General features: G+C 40.0%; 1 protein-coding gene across 2 annotated transcripts; it reads right to left on the bottom strand.

Annotated features, from left to right (window-relative positions):
- Positions 1-1,055: 1,055 nt before the first annotated feature.
- LOC311500809 (uncharacterized protein) lies at positions 1,056-8,893 on the bottom strand. Of its 2 annotated transcripts, none has more exons than XM_084562409.1 (5): positions 8,487-8,893; positions 6,607-6,690; positions 6,340-6,448; positions 6,053-6,228; positions 1,056-5,637 (listed from the first exon to the last, which is right to left on the bottom strand). In XM_084562409.1, exons 2-5 carry the CDS (start codon positions 6,607-6,609, stop codon positions 1,438-1,440), a joined length of 4,488 nt encoding a protein of 1,495 aa, XP_084418535.1. In that variant the 5' UTR covers positions 6,610-6,690; positions 8,487-8,893; the 3' UTR covers positions 1,056-1,437. The 2 variants fall into 2 exon arrangements, with proteins under 2 accessions (XP_084418535.1, XP_084418536.1); XM_084562410.1 differs by having other exon boundaries at positions 6,355-6,448; positions 8,487-8,892.
- Between the last annotated feature and the right edge of the window lie 4,423 nt (positions 8,894-13,316).

The following is a 13,316-nucleotide window of genomic DNA, read 5'->3' as shown; positions in this document are numbered from 1 at the left end:
GAAAATAACAGAGTCAGGGTACTTCCTTGTTGCACTCTGACTTCCTATCAGCAGATAGACTCTTTGAATATGTTTAGACATTCTAGACTGAAATCTGCATGGCTATTCAATAGAAAGAAATTTGTACTTGGTGAATGAATCCAATGAATTTTGTGATCCCTGACTTTTTTACTTTCTAAATATCCACGTTCATAGTTGTCTGACAATGTCTGAATTACTGTGAAAATTGCCTCGCCAAATTTAGCACACACACACAAACACACACACCAGTTTCCCACCTTAGGATCTCAGGATGAATTGTAAGAAACTTTGATCATCTGATGTTTTCTTTTGAACTAAACTTAAAATTAGTCTAATACTTGTTTATGACAAAATATCTATAAAACTATGCAAAAGTTAGCATTCCAATAACCACTGTCATGAAGTGCAGCCTCCCTAAAAAGAAGGCACTCCTCCCCATAGCAATGACACGCCTTGATGACAGTAGCCATCTCCAGCAGGATGCAGCCTGACACAGACACACTCAAAAAACATGAAGAACAGCACAAGGTGTTGACCTGGCCTCCAAATTCACTAGATCCCAAACTGATCAAGTATCTGTGGGATGATCCACAGAGGCCCCTCCCTTCAACCTTTAGGACCAAAAGGCCCCCACTAACAATATTCTGTTGCTAGACACCACAGGACACCCTCAGAGGCCCCATGTCCATTCTCTGATGAGTCACAACTGTTTTGGAGGCACAAGGGAGACCTACACAATATTAGGAAGGTGGTCATAATGTTATGCCTGATCGAGAGAGAAAGATTTGATGGAAATAAAGAACTGGAAATTTGTAAAATTGTCAAATGTGCAATTCAGATTATACAGAGCTAATAAATTCATTTCAACTGAGTTTCTATTCAAGGACATTTCCTTTTCTTTAAACAAGTCCCACTTTGCAAATGTTTCCATGAGAGCTTCTTAAGATATTAGAACATTCTTGATCTAAAGTCTACCTGTGTTTTATTATTTTCTTTTTTATTTTAATTAGTAAAGAATCACAAGCATATTAGAAGAATTAGATTTATTAAACAAAAATTAACAAATACATTCACTCACACATTTTTAAATTGTTTAAGGTAAAGTAATGCACTTCTCAGAAACTTTAGCACAATGTGATCACAAGCAGTACAGATACAGCTATTTAGTAAGTAACATTTCCAAATCAGCAATTAAAAAAAGAAAGACTTGTATAAATAACAGGACTATACACATAGTTTATTAAAACAGGTTTAAAGTGTGTGTGTGAGGGGGGAGTTTTAACACTAGAACAATACGGTAGCTGGCATTATCAGCTGCAACCCTCTCTCTTTGTGGTCACAAACGTATGGAATAGGTTTAGTTACATGTATTTACAGTGTTTCTGGACTTTATTTATCAGGTCAACCTAGCAAGAATCATTCAGCATCTGAATCCTTGACATTAAGGCCGAGCATATTAGAGAGACTCAGTGACAATTTGTCATTTTCATCTGATGTAGAAATTTCAGGGGCTATAAGGCCCAGTACGGACACTGGCTTTTGTACTTTAAAAGTACCTTGACTCACCAAAGAGGAATCGCCTGTTTCTGTTTCTGCACTGATATCAAGATTTGGGCCACTGAGCTTCAGATCCATATCAGTTTTATCTTCAGTTGGTGAGACATTAGCTGACGGTAATTTTTCCTTTGCCATTTTCAATCTCTCCATAATGTCAATCTTTTCTCCTGCTTTTGATGTTGAATTTAGCACTGGCAAGCGGATCCCTTTGCTGACAACATAATCCTTTGGCTCAGTGTCAGATTTCAATGAGCCAAATGTATCAGCAAATCCTCCAATGCCATCAATGCTGTTCTTTGGCAGTCTGTGGAATTTGAATACAGGAACATCCACATCTGCATCTGCCACATCTTCTCCACAGTTAACATCACTTCCTTCTTCAACCTCTAGAGATTTTGTTTTAGACCCTGAAAAGCTGAACTTTGGGAACTTGAAGTGTGGTAATTTCGACTTCTCAAGATTTGCATCAACACTTGGATCTTTCACATCTACGTCAGGTGTTTTGATACCTGCTTCTAATTTTGGTGCACTCAAATTTAATGAAGGAACAGAGATGTTAGCATCTGCTGTAGGAGTGTCAGTGTTGACCCTGGGTGCCTCTATTCCTGCTTCAACTGAAGGATGAACACTGGGAATATCTACTTCAGGACTTGAAAGATTGAGTTTTGGAACCTTGAAGTGAGGCATTTTAAAGTCACCAAGATTCATATCTAGATCTGGGGCTTTTATGTGTTCATCGGGTCCTTTGAGGTCTGCTTTGGGCAAGTTGAGGTCCACATTTGGAGATTTCACTGTGACATCAGGTGCTTCAAGATCAGCATTTGGTAGATCTAGACTGGGTCCCTTTACATCAGCTTTAGGTAAATTAAAGTCCACATCGGGACCCTTGATCTGCGGGGCGGACATATTCAAGTCTGGTAAACTGAAGTTAGTTTTGGAGGGTGAAAGGTCAATATCTGTTTTGAGATTAGTATCCAGATCTAGTTTTGGAGCGCTGAGATCTCCTTCAAGTTTGGGGGCTTCAAGACTCAGGCCTGGTGCTTTTAGATTAACATCAGGTGCTGTTAGATCAGCTTTAGGCAGCTTTGCATCTACATCAGGAAGAGACAGATCCAGATCTGGAGTTTTAAGGTCAGCATCAACATCAAGACCAGGTCCTTTTACCCTTGGTCCTGATAAACCAAACTTTGGCAGTTTTATTTTGGGAAACTTAATTTTTCCCGCTGATGCATCAACATCTGGAGCCTGAATGTCTACATCAGGGCCTTTGAGATCAGCTTTTGGTAAATTCAAATCAAGGTCTGGTGCATCAAGACTGCCATCTATTTGTGGTGCAGACAAGGAGAGATCAGGTGCTTTTAGGTCTACATCAGGTGCATCCACTTTGACATTGGGGACATCAAGGCTGGCACCAATGTCTGGTGCTTTTAGATTAACATTGGGTGCTGTTAGATCAGCTTTAGGCAGCTTTGCATCTACATCAGGAAGAGACAGATCCAGATCTGGAGTTTTAAGGTCAGCATCAACATCAAGATCAGGTCCTTTTACCCTTGGTCCTGATAAACCAAACTTTGGCAGTTTTATTTTGGGAAACTTAATTTTTCCCGCTGATGCATCAACATCTGGAGCCTGAATGTCTACATCAGGGCCTTTGAGATCAGCTTTTGGTAAATTCAAATCAAGGTCTGGTGCATCAAGACTGCCATCTATTTGTGGTGCAGACAAGGAGAGATCAGGTGCTTTTAGGTCTACATCAGGTGCATCCACTTTGACATTGGGGACATCAAGGCTGGCACCAATGTCTGGTGCTTTTAGATTAACATTGGGTGCTGTTAGATCAGCTTTAGGCAGCTTTGCATCTACATCAGGAAGAGACAGATCCAGATCTGGAGTTTTAAGGTCAGCATCAACATCAAGATCAGGTCCTTTTACCCTTGGTCCTGATAAACCAAACTTTGGCAGTTTTATTTTGGGAAACTTAATTTTTCCCGCTGATGCATCAACATCTGGAGCCTGAATGTCTACATCAGGGCCTTTGAGATCAGCTTTTGGTAAATTCAAATCAAGGTCTGGTGCATCAAGACTGCCATCTATTTGTGGTGCAGACAAGGAGAGATCAGGTGCTTTTAGGTCTACATCAGGTGCATCCACTTTGACATTAGGGATGTCAAGGCTGGCACCAACGTCTGGGGCTTTTAAATCAGCATCCAATTCAGGACCCTTGACTTTTGACCCTTTGAATTTTGGCATTTTAAACTTTGGTAACTTCATCTTAGCATCAGGTGGGTCAAGATCGAGATCTAGACCATTGACATCCACATCTCCTTTGACATCAGCATTGGGCATACTTATTTTGAGGTCTGGACCCTCAATCCCACTATCAATCTTTGGTGCTGAAAGATTAACATCTGGTGCACTCAAATTCATGTCTACATCTGGTACCTTCACATCAGCATCAGTGTCAACCTTTGGACCTTTCAGTGTGCCAAATTTGGGTTTCTTGAGAGTGAACCATTTGAACTTCCCACTGGGAGCCTCAACATCAATATCTGGGGTGTTAATATCCAACTCAGGGCCTTTCAGATCAGCTTTTTGTAAATTTAGATTGACATCTGGTGCATTTATTTCACCATCAATCTTTGGAGCTGAGAGATTCAAGTCCGGCGCTGAAACATTAGCTTCTAAATCAGCATCCGGACCATTAACCTTAGGACTTGAGATTGACCACTTTGGCTTTTTAAAAGTGGGCCATTTGACCTTCCCAGATGGAGACTCAATGTCAGCACCTGGTGCTTTAATATCAACATTAGCCTTTGGTAGATCCAGATCACCATCGATTTTTGGAACCGAAAGATCAATATCCGGTGTGCTCAGATCTGCATTAAGGTCAGCTTTTGGGGCTTGAATTGTGTTTTTTTTCCACTTCAGATGAGGAAACTTAATTTTTCCTGAAGTAGCATCGACGTCAAGATTTGGGGCATGGACATCTACATCAGCTTTTGGAAGATTCACATCAGCATTGGGCACATTAATTGCACCCTCAGTCTTTGGAACTGAAAGGTTTAAGCTGGGTGTGTTTAGCTCTGCATCTAAATCAGCTTTTGGGCTATGAAGTTTGGGCTTCTTCCATTTTTGGTGAGGCCAGTGGATTTTACCAGAAGGAGCTTCCACATCAACATTTGGTGTTTGCACATCAAGATCTGGGCCTTTAAGATCTGCCTTTGGCAAATTAATATCAAGACCTTGTGCATTTATATCACCCTCCACTTTTGGAACAGACAGATCAACATCTGGTGCGTTCAAGTTGGCATCTAAGTCCAGATCAGCTTTTGGGCTATGAAGTTTGGGTTTCTTCCACTTTAAATGAGGCCAGTTGATTTTACCAGAAGGGGCATCAATGTCAAGATCTGGGGTTTGAACACTTACATCAGGGCCTTTAATGTCAGCTTTGGGCACATTAATGTCAACATCTGGTGCACTTAGATCCCCATCAATCTTTGGGGTAGAGAGTCTGACATCAGGTGAAGAGAGGTCAGCATTTAAGTCAGCATTTAGGTTGCCATCTGGTCCTTTAACTTTGTGACCTTTCCATTTTAGATGGGGCCACTTGATTTTGCCTGAAGGTGCCTCAACAGCAGCATTTGGGGGTTCTAAATTTACATTAGGGCCATTCAGATCCACCTTTGTCCCATTCAGGTCCAAATCTGGACCTCTAAAGTCTAATTTGGGAGCTGACAGATTAAGCTCTGGTGACTCTACATTTCCACTGACAGAAGGGAGCTCTGCTTCTCCAGGAACACTGACTGGAGGTAGATTGAAGTCTGGCATTTTAAACTGTGGGGACTTGAATTTTTGGGCCTTTCCCTTTTGCATATCAAAGTCTAGACCTGCAGTTTGGGTCCCACCTAGACCGGGGCAGGAAAGGTCTCCATTGAGAGTGGGACACCGTAGTTCACCCCCTAAACCCTGTGCAGCATTTAGCTTGCCATTCAGGCCATTAAGTGAAACAGTTGGAGCCGCAGCGGATGCATCCAGCGACATGTCCTTCTCCATGACCATCTGTTGGTTAGGAAGTGATAAACAAAGGAAGTTAACACCTTAACACAAGCCTACTACTAAAACATCAGTGAAGAGTGACTTTGATACATCAGATCTCCTCACAAAAGTCACTACACCTGAATTACAACAACATGTTTTCTAGCTTACATTTTGTGGTATATATATTTATGCATGTTTGATATGCTTGGGTTAAATATTATTTTTTTGAAAATTACTTAAGAAATTGTGCTATAGGAATTGTTCCCCACTATTAATGAAATTTTGAGAACCATAAAAACAATCCCATTCCTTTCACCACTGTAGGGTGGAGGCAGAAATCACTACAGTGTTTCTTTTCTTAATTTGGGCTGACCAACCGTGGCATATTTATTTGTTACTTAATCTGTCATGCCATAGCTTGGACTGTGATGTTTACCTCTGCAGAATCTTTGAGACCAAATCCCAAGGAACCAAGACCAACACTGCCACTCAGGTCGTTCTTTGTCAGAACCTTCATGTTGTCTTTATACGGCTCCAGGACCTTCAGAATGTTTTGCACTTCATTTTTGTTGAGGTTGTCCAGGTTTATAGTGGCTGCAACAATCTCATCCCCTGCAAAAAGAGAAACAGTCTCTCATAGTTTCTTTATACATACCGGATGGATTTATTTAAATTAGAGCATGAATATCTATGAATTTTTGTGTTCATAGGATTTCCTTTTACCAGCTTTGAGGCTACCTTTTGCTGCAACTGTGGCATCTGTGATTCCCGTAACGACGACTCCTTTTTCAGGGTCGTCTAGGGCCAGGCTTGCTGTCTTGCCGTCCCCACTCTTTGAAAGTTGTTACAATACACACATAATGAGACAGTTTGCACAGTATTCCCACATTCAAACCAAGCTATTTGTTATAATCCATATTTTTTATTGTGGATTAAGAATCTTGTATATAATTGTAATCTTAGTTTCATGTACTGGTTTGTAATACTTACCATTATTTCTTAGGCGTATTTACACCCACATATCATGGAACTTATACCAATATAGCAAAAAGGTCGCTCCAAACAACAAGTTATCTGTAAAACAATACAGAAGAGCAAACTCAATTCATGTCATACAACTGTGAGTGACATTAGTATGCTGTGCACTCTGTGCAAATTAAGATACATGGAAGAAACGCAGATTTTTTAAATGCTCAGTTTCAGTTGTTTGTTTGTTTGTTTTTAATTAAAAGTGAAGTTTTGGATGCGATTAAGTCGGGATTATTTTAACATCTAAATCGTTAGCAGTCATACAGCCAGCAACTAGGCTTTAATGCTATTATTAAAGCATTGGTTAAAGGTTTTGATACAATTTGATGAAAAAACACTGCCAAGAAACTGACCATGTGTTGGATTCTAACTCCAAGAGACATTTTAAACATTTCAAATGTTCTTTCATATTTTTTTATAGGCTGCCACATACACAGCAATATGAAAACTGGTAGGAAAGTGATACTTCATCTGGAAAATTGATAACACTGTCATCAAAAGTATGAACAGAGAATGGCTGAAGATATTCATTACAGTTTCTCAGTTCCAGTCGGCAGTGTGTAACCCTTACTGGGGTAATGACCCTGACTACCAGAGAAACATCAACACCCACACACTGTATCGTCTCACACCTTAGGAATCCCAAGCCTCTGCCAGGTGTGTTCAAGGAGATTTTGCATCTAAACCAGTTGGTTTGGATGCATTCTGACTGACACACACATGAGCCCTCCCTTCAACCACACCCCAACATCTTAACGTGGAAATGCTAATGCTGTTCATTTACAGCACAGGTGCCTAGATAAAGACAGAGCAGGCTTCGAATTTAACCCTTCTGATTTGAGAAACACGCCCTCAAAACCTTCCACAAATATTCAAAATGTCCACTAATGCTACAAATCCAGCCTGATGTTAAACAGCTAATGCCTTCAAGTGGTGATATAACAATCTCCTCACAAACATTTTTTTATTTTTTTTTTGCATCCTTGAGGCTTCGTTATAATAATAAGCAACATGTTGACAGGTAATACTATAGTTAATGTATCTGTCCAACATAGCCAATAGTATATGACATGAGAGTTCAAAATACACATCAGAGACTGTGATAATTATGGTAACTGTTTTTCAGAGCAGCTGATGGCACTGTCTCATTGTATAGACATGCTTAATTTCCAATACGAATAATGGCATCACTGGGCAGTGTCTTCAGGCTCTATATCGATACTCCCCCAAGAAATAAGCAACAATTCAAAGGAAGCAGGGAAGATGGTACAGTCAAATGGTCAAAATGACTTTTTAAAAATGTAATGCGGTTTCGAGGTGTATCGTCTAAAGCAGGATGGCAACGCTGATACAAACAACAAAGTACAAAACAGTGGGGTGTGAGTCAGATGACAGCAGAGTTGGGTATGTCCAGAGGTGTGACAACAGACAGCAATACTAAATGACTATGCTGAAACTGTAGTTGTAGTATTATTTTAACTTGAATCCTCATTTGTTCTAGTCAGTCAAAAAAAAAAATAAAAATAAAAAATGCAACACATTTCCACATATACTAACTTTGCAGTTGGTCCATTATGTATCATCAGTGCCATTGAAGTCTCACACCAAATCATAAATTATCACTTTAGAAACTTTTCCCGCATAGCATCTCACCATAACTGATTAAACAAAGAGTTAAACCTCCAACTGTTTTGGACACAAATGGAATCGTATAATTTCTAGTTTTAAACTCAGTAAACCCCTACTTTTTACACAATTAAGTAATTTTACCAGTTTTCCCGCCAATGTACCTAATTAAACCAAATTGAGATCACACTACATACTGTTTTTGATGGACTTACCATGTGCTGCTGATAGAGACGCTTCGCCCGGGGAGCGATGTCTCGTCCTCTGTGTATCACTGCTGTTCTGTCATGCAAGACGGGATGGCTCTGCCTGTTAAATGCCTACTAGCTTACACCCAGCCAACCCAGGAGAACAGGTTAGGCAGCATCAGGACCGCCTCTTCTAAAGGCCCCTTTTCTCCTTGCACACGAAAACATGCGCGCATACGCGTGCACACACACAAACAAGTACACACACACAAGCCATGACTTCAGGCCAGGCCTTTTGGCAGCCGAAACTTAACTAGAGAGTACAAGGAGACTCAGACGCAGAGAGAAATACACCACTCCTTGTTAACAGGACTAACCAGGTTTACAAAGTAACATCTCACACTCCTTACGTAACTTACATTTTGCTTTTATAAATCGAATTTTATAAAACCTTCTCGTTCTTTGAAATGTATTCTTAAAAGTTGTCACACTGTTTTCCCATCATTTTGTACTTCGTCACCTTCAACTTGAAGGGCTTCGCCTTTTGATGCTCCATAAAAGCGGTCATGATTATCATTCTTCACCTGATTTTCTTACCACAGTGTTCTGAATGTAAACACTGGCTACTAAGAGGACATGACTGTTGCTTCAACATGCTTTATCTTTTTTGACAAGGGTGTTTTATTAATGCGAGACTGCCAAGTTGTCATGATTGAGCAGTTTGTTGGCAGTGGATGAAATACTACTTATTTGATGCTAATAATGTAGCACTACCTTTGTGCTGTATCGTAGACATGGTGTTATAGTCATGTGGTTTCAGACCGTAATTCATAACGCTGATGAACTGGATCAGCATTTCAGTTATTTTCAAGATAGTGTCACTAACAAAAATGCAAAGCAAAACTATGCATCATGAGTCACTACCCAGCCCATCCAATCAATTAATACAATGTGACGACTGTGTAGATGAGGGCTTGAGAAGGATTTTTAGCAATGTTGCGAATGTTGAGCAATAGAAACCGGAAGCTAATGTCATTGTTTACTCATTAGCATTTTGGAGTTTTCAACACACGCAACAAAGTTGAAAGGAACACTGATGTCCAGTCCTGATCAGAGGCACTGTCACAGGTGAGCTCCTGTAATCCTTTATCAGGACCACCCATGTTTCAAATGTGTTCCCTTCATTTGATTTGAAATGTTAACAATATTGCTTACATAAATGTCAACAGCTACTTTTAACTAGCTATTATCCTGTTACATCTAGTTGTAATGCACTTAATCACCACAGTTAAAGTCGGCGCATGCAGATTTTAACTTTTGTTTTTGTTGCTTAATTATTGTTCTCCAAAAATGTTCTTCTTCAGAATCACAGCATAGGCATCTATGGCCAAAATGTTGAGTGCATCAGTACAACAAAGTTGGACAAAAAGATCCAAAAAGCAGCAGAGGCCTAAATATGAGCACAAACCGCAATTGAACTAAGAGCTACTGTTCTTCAAATACTGGATTCCACATTTCCCATGATCCTCATGTCATCTAAATGAGTTGGTTTTTCCCTACATGATCTCTTTAATAGTAGTTTTGTCAGAGATGTTTCTTGGTCTTCCTAATCTAGTCCAGACTTCAGTGCATCCCCTAAACTTCCATTTCTCTTTGTTGTTTCAGACAGGGGAAGTCTTATTATCACCTCCTCCTCCTTTGTGACAGAACTGAAACCATGCATTATCTCCCTTGGTCTTAAGTTTTAAGTGTTGGGCATTACTGTTACATAAATTAATGGGAGATATGGTCGGGACTCAGGGGAATAATTTGCCCAAATTTGAAGCTGAATCTACTTTTTGTTCTAACCATTTGCATAATAATGTATTTTGGATTTCTCTGACTACTTTGGTTTTCTACATGTTTTATGTGTTAGGCTTATAATTTAACACTAACAACATGGAACTGACCTGAACTTGAGTGCTCTGTATCCTACTTGGGAGTGGTGCAACTCCGGCCATGCCTGTTAGAAATGAACAATGTATGCTGATTTGTCACAATTTTACATTTTACAAAGAGGAAGCCCAGGAATCTGATCTGAGTTCTTCTTTGTCATTCAGATTACTGTTTCGATGAGATGTGAAATACTGTCAATGGATCCACCCAGTGAAGAAAACCAAATGATATGTCACTCAGGCAGAAGAATTTTTTTTAAACCTACAAAGGTCATTCTTAATCTTGTCCACCCCCAGGCTGCTGTAGTGTGGGTGCAGTCTTATTTGCATTTGTATGACCACAGAAGCTTTCAGTAGGGAGTGGATCTGAACAATTTCTGTCTTCAGTTTCTGTCCTGCCAGTCCCCCAGGCACATGACATTAATTCAGGTCGGGGGCATCTAACGTCACTGTTCAGCATGTAGGCTGTCCACACTGACTGATTGCGTATGTGTTGCACATGTCAGAACTGACAATAAAGCTGACTTTGAGTTTGCCTTCGTGGGCGCTAAATCTGTGATCCTCTTAATAAGAAAACTTCACGGCGCTTTCCAAATGTACAAGACTGACAATTGAAGTGGTTTCATTTGTGGTTGTCAACACAGGAATGTGCTACAACATGAGATCATTCCATGTTGTCCTGTTGATTAATATGCTTTTACTGACAGTAAAAGAGTTTTATTTCTCGTATTTTTATCACCTGTGTTTGGCTAGGTTTAGAAAAAGACCACGCTTTGAGGTCAAGTAGGGGACATTCATCATTATGGTTCCAAAAATAAACACATGGCTGAGGTTATGGAACAATTGTGGTTAATGTAAAATTTGGTTTAATACAGGAAACAAAGTGTCACAATGAAACTTATTTATAGGCTGCTGCTCGCAGAAGCAACCTGCTGGGTCATTTTGAAGGAAAGGATGGTGTCATTTCTGTACTGGAGTATTACAGTACTACAGCTACGTCTGACCGTGCATGGTGCAGGCATCCTTACCATTCATGCTGATTACATGGTACAGCTTTACTTTTTAGTTGTCTGATGGCCCCTGTGCTGTTTTTTTTAGCAGATGGATTTGCCAACATGAATACGGTTTTCATCAAGGGCTGCTTGACATGTGAGATCTGTCACGTCTGCAAATACAGTAAGTGAAGCTGCTGAACTTGTTTTTACTCCGGACTCCGGACATCATCAGCATTAAAGAGATGCTGTGAGAATGTAGGGGGAGCATTAGCGATACACAGCTAGATTTGCTCAGATTCCCAGTCGTAGAAACTAAACAGGTGTTCACAGCATGAGTGAGGGATTGATGGTGATTTTGTTTGTACATGTCTGTTAGCCAACGGCTGCTTTTTTCTAGAATCAGAGAGAAAGAGAGAAAAAAACATGGTCTCCACTTCAGGTCTAAACTTGTGCCTTTAATGAATACCTGTGGAACAGTGTCGAGCAGGCTGGGGTCTGTAAAGCACACACGTACACGCACCTCCTTTACTATTACAACAGCACAAATGTTATGCTTGCTTCAGTCGTCTTAACTCGTCTGTTGTTGGCTTTGTAGTCGAGAATTTTGTTTTCCAGCCGGTGAGCAACATTCCCTTCGTGTTTTGCCTTCTCCTCGCTTCAAAGCAAAAATCTTCATTTTTCAGTACTGTGCTGCAAACTTTCATAGGGGAATGAGAGTTGGGGTGGGGGGAGGTGCTGTGGACGTGTCTCTGTTGATAGGTGAGTGCAGACATTGTCATTCCGGTTATTGCATAGCTGTGTTATCAGCTAAGCGGGGACCATAGTGAGGAAAGCAAGTGTAGCATGTGGAGGAAAGTGAGCACCATATATGCCTCTTAAAGCTAACACTGAAACAAACACTGACGTAGCCTCCTTCTTTCAAGACCTGAAGTGTGCCAAAGGTTACATAGCTCCTTTCTGGTTCATTAGCAGCTAATTCTGAAACATAGAATATTCATTGCCTGCATAAAATTTCTTCTGGGAGAGGGTTCTGTTACTGTAAAGATAAAGAGCCCAAGTCAAACAGGGATCATTCATGAGAAACCTCAAAGTTATGTTGTCATTCATAAGAAATGATTAAATTACTAAAAATCATTCTGTTGATTGTAAACTGGTTCCACTTTCTGTATGGCTAGTTAAAACTGTCATCTTAACTAAAGAAACAATATAATTAGTTTTAAAGATGCTAACTAGTAGCTGGCATTTTTAACTAACAACATTTAATACAGTTTTGTTTCAGATTCTTTCTGAACGGTTTCACATTACATGCTGATATGGTCCAAATCTGATTTTATTTTAGTGGCAGAACCATGTAAGTTATTCCTAATAGTTGCCTGTGGCTCATTTTGGCAGCAGCAATAAAAATACACCAAGACCAACTCAAGACAGCTTCTTCTGAAAGTAAGACCCCAGTGGGAGATGTAGTGCAACATGAACGCGATCTGTCTGTATTTACCATAAACACAACACAAGCTAAGTGCATAGGATTCACTGATAAAGTTGGGTATTTGAAAAAGTACATGATAAGCAGCAGATGTTGCATATTGAAAAATACGATAGGAATATGTAAGAGGAGGACATCTGAAAGGAACACTGAAGCAGAGTTTAGAAAAGATTTGCATGATAACGATCAAACTGTAGGTGTGAGGCTCTACATGTGTAAAAGTTCCGTGAAGCTGACTTGGAACTCCATGAGCTCAGTCCTTGATATATTAATAAAGTTTATTGTATGTACAAAATGTAAATTTAGACATCTCTTGTGTCTTAAATGTCTCTTTTGTTCTAGTACTCTGTGGTGGCCGGAAACAAATTGCTTAGGTTCCAATAGTTCTGTGCTTTCAGAGTGCTTTCACCAAACAAGTGAACATTAGACTCATTGGGTGATTAAC

Source organism: Chelon labrosus, assembly GCF_963514085.1.
Source record: "Chelon labrosus genome assembly, chromosome: 15".
Taxonomy (NCBI): domain Eukaryota; kingdom Metazoa; phylum Chordata; class Actinopteri; order Mugiliformes; family Mugilidae; genus Chelon; species Chelon labrosus.
This window is presented reverse-complemented; position numbering and strand designations above follow the sequence as displayed.